Source organism: Cervus elaphus, chromosome X, assembly GCF_910594005.1.
Source record: "Cervus elaphus chromosome X, mCerEla1.1, whole genome shotgun sequence".
Classification (NCBI taxonomy): Eukaryota; Metazoa; Chordata; class Mammalia; order Artiodactyla; family Cervidae; genus Cervus; species Cervus elaphus.
The window spans coordinates 62,485,200-62,491,213 of record NC_057848.1 but is presented as its reverse complement, the minus strand read 5'-3'; the positions used below and the strand labels follow the sequence as shown (position 1 = coordinate 62,491,213).

The window sequence follows — 6,014 nt, the reverse complement described above, 5'->3', positions numbered from 1 at the left end:
TATTCATCTCATATGGATACAAAATTTTAAAAATAGAAAAAAAAATTTTTCCTTTTGATGAGAACTGTTAGAATTTACTCTTTTAACAACTTTTTATGCAACATATAGCAGTGTACTACCTATGTTGTCTTTTAGGAGGTCAGGTCTTACATTTAAGTCTTTAGTCCATTTTGAGTTTATTTTTGTATATGGCGTGAGAAAGTGGTCCAGGTTTCCTAGCACCATTTACTGAAGTGAAGTGAAAGTCACTCAGTCATGTTCGACTCTTTGTGACCCCATGGATTATACAGTCCATGGAATTCTCCAGGCCAGAATACTGGAGCAGGTAGCCTTTTCCTTCTCCAGGGGATCTTCCTAACCCAGGGATAGAACCCAGGTCTCCTGCATTGCAGGCAGATTCTTTCCCAGCTGAGCCACAAGGGAAGCCCACCATTTACTGAAGAGGCTCTTTTCTCCATGGTATATTCTTGCCTCCTTTGTCATAGATTAATTGCCCATGTAAGTGTGGATTCATTTCTGGGCTCTATTCTGTTCCATTGATCTATGTATCTGTTTTTGCACCAGTACCATAGTGTTTTGATTACTATCGCTTTGTAGCATAATGTGAAATCTATTTCACATAGGGCATCTATTCCTTTTATTATTAGAAAATTATTTTTCATTGTTAATTTTCCAATACCCTTCAGAACCTGTTTATTTTTTTGTTTCCTTCTTTATCTAGAAAATGTGTTACAAAAAAATTGCCCATTGTGAAAATTTTAATATAATTAATATAATTTTAATATAATTAATATAATTACCTATGAAGCAAAAAGTGATAGCTCCCCATAATTAGTTGATTCCTAATTTTACCCTCCTGAGATAACTACTGTTAGTAATTTGTATCCTTCCTAACCACTTTCTAAGCATAAACATAGGTATAGTGTTTAAGAAATGGGATCAAACTATAAATATCTTTTTGTATCTTTCTTCACTTGACAGTACAGCAAGGCATCTTTCCATATGTGGATCAATCTCATACTTTTTTTGTTATGCTAAGTAAAGCCTTCTCCACCCTATGATTATAAAAAATATCCTCCTATAGTCATTTTAGTAGTTTTAGAAACTGCTATTTTGATTTATCTTTAAAGTTATTAAAATAAAGTTGTTGTAAAAGGACAACTGTGGTGTCAGTGGAATTCTTAATGTCATCTTGTCCACAATGTAGAGGGGATGTCTCCACACATTCAAGAGAGGGGCTGGAAAACATTGTGCTTGTTAACTTGACACATTCAGGCAGAACTTAAACTGCCTAGAGGAAGAGGGTGTGTGTGTGTGTGTGCGTGCGCGTGCATGTGTGTGTATATTTTCCTCCCCTCCGTAACTCTTGCCTTTTGTATTTGGCTGCACGCATTCTCAAGAGGTGTAGATCAGTGATTTCCCATAGAGTCTTTAAAAGATGGACCAGGAATAATTGGGCTATATAATATCAGACCACTCTCTTGCCAGAACATTCTAAGAATAAGGATTCAACAAGAAAGAAATGGCAGTTGCAATTCCCATAAAGACTTGTAGCGCTGGAGCAAACTCGTGGTGAATTCCGATGGCACTGATTCAGTTTCAGACTTGCAGTTTTTATGCTGACATCCCGAGGCCTCTCCCCCAGTGGCCACAGTTTTCTCGGCAGCAACCCCCCGCCTCCGCCCCCGCCCACCCCGCCACCCCACCCCCACCACCCCACCCCCACCACAGCTCGGCTCTGCGGAGTCCGGTAGTTCATCGACCCCATCTCCGGGGGCTTTGGGACAAGGAAAGAGGTCGACTCCTTTTCTTTCCCACTTCTTGCTTCTTTAAAGGGTCGCCTCCTCTTGCCTTCCGATTTTCTCCTGCGTTCTGCGTTCTGGAGCCCTCTCTCTAGGACATGCCAAGATTCCAAAGCCGGTGAGGGATGGCAGCCCAGGTGTCTCTACAGGGCGCTTCCTGAGACCCCAGCGTTTGAGAATCAGGACGCAGGACGTAGCACCCCCAAGGGGGTGGGATGTGTGGGTGTGGGTGTTTGCGTTGGGGGTGGGCGGAGGGCACAGACCCGTTCAGAGCCTCCAGGGCTATAGCGCACTCTTGGCGCCGGCAAGGGTAGGCAATCTTGGCAGGGTCACGAGCAAGCGTTCTCACTGAGCGACTCCCGCGCGTGGCGAATCAGTGTCTCGGCCAGGGCTAGCCGGATGGGATGCTAATAACCGCCAAGAGTTGCAAGAGTTACCCTGGGAGTGCAAGGCCGGGCCGTCTCCTCCCACCACTTGGGCTGGCCCCTGCCGCCTCCCCTCCCCCGACAAAGGGCGTCTCTGCAGGGGTTCTCCCTTTGGGCTACCGGAGTCCCTCCTCCACATCCCCGCCCCCCAGCCTCCGGGAAGCTAAAAGGGGGCGTGTGTGCGCTCCCGGGAGGAGTCGCCCTCTGCGGCCGCGGCCAGGAGCGCTCCACTGGAGCCCCAAAGTCCGAGCAAGTTCTCGGCCTCCCGGCGCGCAGTGCTCTCGGCCTCTGGCGCCCGGGTCCCCACGTGAGGGCTCGGGGTCGTCCGGCTGTGGTGGCGTTGGCACCGAGCCGGCGGGCGGCGAAACCCACCCGCCGGAGCCCGGAGCAGCGGGGCCGGACGCACGGTGGAGTTCGGCGGCGGCGGTGGCGGGCCCGGCCAGTGGTCCCGGCCGGGCTCCCCGCTGAGGATGGCGGCGGCGGCGGGCTCCCGGTACCACCTGGGCACGGCCCCCGGGCACGCGCCCCGGATACCGGAGCCCTGGACCCTGGCGCTGAGTGGCAGTACCTGGGAACTGCCCCAGAACCTGGACGGCAGCGCGTTAGTGCAGGCTACCCAGGACATCCCTCTGCAGGTGGACATGGCCATGGCTCTGCGGCGCGTGCGGATTTCCGATAAGTACAGCACGAGCTACTTCAGCCTGCTGCAAGCAGCCTCCGTCGCAAGTAAGCAACCCCGTCGCGCCCGCCGCCCCCCGCCCGGCTCGCGCGCCCCTCTCCTCCCGCGCTCCAGCCCCGGCCGCCCGGCTGCCGGGCACACTTTGTCCTCCCTCCCCGCGCCCTTGGCTGGCCCGCCGTTTTCCTCCGGCCCCGGGCCGCGCTGCCGCGGGACCGTGAGAAGGTCTGGGTGGTGCGAGGACGTCTCCCGCGCGGGCGAGGGACCTGAACCAGCCCGCCGGGGGAGGTGGGGCTGCGCCGTATCTTCCAACTCCGTATCCTGCCGACCAGATGCCCCCCGCCCCCGCCTCCCGAAAGTGCATTTCCTTTGTATGAATGCTGGAAAAGCTGGGGGTTGAATCGCACATTTGGGGAAAGCAAAAAAAAAAAAAGCGCTCGGATTTGGAGACCCTTGGCACCGCGCTGGGAGGGGGCGTTGTAGAGAAAGCGTGCCGCCGGCGCCTTGGGCTTTCTCACCCGGACTAGTGCGTCCTTCCAGCTGGGTCCAAGAGTTTCCTGTTTCCCCAGGGTCCTCACTATAAAGGCAGAAGTTTTCGTGCGCCACTGCCGCGGTGTGGGTGAGGGATGAGAGCGGCGGTTGGGGGACCGTGGACGCGGTCACTTGGGGGCCGTGGCGCACACACCGATGCACACGCGTTTACCCCGCCAGAGGGGCCGAGCGATGGGGAGGGCGCAGCTCTGCTATCTCACGTTCAGCCAGGGACTTTTCAGGCAAGTTTTCGAGGTACTGCAATTCACGGATGTGTCTTCCTCGGCAGCGCGTGGTGCCTGGTCCAGGAAGTTTTGGCATCCCCAGAAATAGACTTGGAGACAATTTTCTGAAAAGTCAGATAGCCACCACACGTGTTCAAAATACTCTGCCTTCTCCTAGGCCAACCCCTGTAGTTAGACCGCAGTAAGCCAAGGCAGCGGCTTATGCTCTTTCAGAAGCCCTCCACGTTTGGTTTTGGGGGTGGGCACTATTGGTTTCCGAGTCTTCCCAGGTGGCGCTAGTGGTAACGAACCTGCCTGTCATTGCAAGAGGTGTGAGAAACGCAGGTTCCATCCCTGGGTCTGGAAGATCCGTTGGAGGAGGGCATGGCAACCCACTCCAGTATTTTTTGGGGCTGCAGCCCTTGGGGTCGCACAGAGTCCGGCGCGATTGAAGCGACTTAGCCTACACACGTACTATGGGTTTCCAAGTGTGATCAAGCAGTAAGCGGAGTGTGGTAATGGGGCACGTGCTCCTTCTTCAGGTGTTGAGCGTCTGAAATGGCTTGAAATGCTTACACCAGACCCTCACTGGAAGCTGGGCAGCTCAGGGAAGTGTGGGGAGTCCTCTGTGTCCTGTGTTTGCCTCCTGCATCTTCCTGAGAGTGAAAAAAAAAATCTCCATAGGAGAAATGTATGCTTTCTTAACAAGCATTAAATTAGCCGTGCTATAAAACAGAAAAAAGAGACACAGAAGTACAGAACAGACTTTTGAACTCTGTGGGAGAAGGTGAGGGTGGGATGTTTGGAGAGAACAGCATGTATATTATCTATGGTGAAACAGATCACCAGCCCAGGTGGGATGCATGAGACAAGTGCTCGGGCCTGGTGCACTGGGAAGACCCAGAGGAATCGGGTGGAGAGGGAGGTGGCAGGGGGGATCGGGATGGGGAATACGTGTAAATCTATGGCTGATTCATGTCAATGTATGACAAAACCCACTGAAATGTTGTGAAGTAATTAGCCTCCAACTAATAAAAAAAAAAAAAAAGATCTAACCTGTGAAAAATAAATAAATAAATAAATAAATAAATAAATAAATTAGCTGTGCTATGAACTCGAAGTTGACATTTCTACCTCCAGTGATCTCTCTGTTTGTATAGTTGGGTGCGGTGTTTCATCCTCCATACCTCTGGAGGCTCCAGCATGTTGGTAGGCTTCTGTGCCTCAGCATTATAAGTCGCAGCACCTGAATGACACCGGTTGCTGTGCTGTGTTTTTACACGGGCAAACGGTGCTGTTTTGCCTTTCAGCATTTTTAGTAGCTGGCTGGACCAACAGAACCTCCTGGAAGTGGTCTGTAGCTAGCTTGGCTGTTAGGACATGCACCCTAGGACGACAGTTTTATGTATGGAAAGGATTTCATCTATTTAAAAATTAGTCATCCATTTAAAACATATGTTTACAAGGCTTAGTATGGTACTGGCACAAAGACAGAAATATAGATCAATGGAACAGAATAGAAAGCCCAGAGATAAATCCACGTACCTATGGCCACCTTATCTTCGACAAAGGAGGCAAGGGTATACAATGGAAAAAAGACAACCTCTTTAACAAGTGGTGCTGGGAAAACTGGTCAACCACCTGTAAAAGAATGAAACTAGAACACTTTCTAACACCATACACAAAAATAAACTCAAAATGGATTAAAGATCTAAATGTCAGACCAGAAACTATAAAACTCCTAGAGGAGAACATAGGCAAAACACTCTCCGACATAAATCACAGCAGGATCCTCTATGACCCACATCCCAGAATATTAGAAACAAAAGCGAAAATAAACAAATGGGACCTAATGAAACTTAAAAGCTTTTGCCCAACAAAGGAAACTATAAGCAAGGTGAAAAGACAGCCCTCAGACTGGGAGAAAATAATAGCAAACGAAGCAACAGACAAAGGATTAATCTCAAAAATATACAAGCAACTCTTGCAGCTTAACTCCAGAAAAATAAATGACCCAATTGAAAAATGGGCCAAAGAACTAAACAGACATTTCTCCAAAGAAGACATACAGATGGCTAAAAAACACATGAAAAGATGCTCAACATCACTCATTATCAGAGAAATGCAAATCAAAACCACAATGAGGTACCATTACACGCCAGTCAGGATGGCTGCTATCCAAAAGTCTACAAGCAATAAATACTGGAGAGGGTATGGAGAAAAGGGAACCCTCTTACACTGTTGGTGGGAATGCAAACTAGTACAGCCGCTATGGAAAACAGTGTGGAGATTTCTTTAAAAACTGGAAATAGAACTGCCATATGACCCAGCAATCCCACTTCTGGGCATACACACA

General features: G+C 49.8%; 1 protein-coding gene across 5 annotated transcripts in view; it reads left to right on the top strand.

Annotated features, from left to right (window-relative positions):
• Positions 1-2,450: 2,450 nt before the first annotated feature.
• The window catches only part of MCF2 (MCF.2 cell line derived transforming sequence), a 121,436-nt gene continuing 117,872 nt past the window's right edge, over positions 2,451-6,014 (top strand). For all 5 annotated transcript variants that reach the window (XM_043897649.1, XM_043897650.1, XM_043897648.1 and 2 more), the window contains exon 1: positions 2,451-2,953. In XM_043897649.1, the coding sequence (XP_043753584.1) occupies positions 2,698-2,953 (256 nt within the window). In that variant the 5' untranslated portion in view covers positions 2,451-2,697. The remainder of the gene's footprint in view (positions 2,954-6,014) is intronic.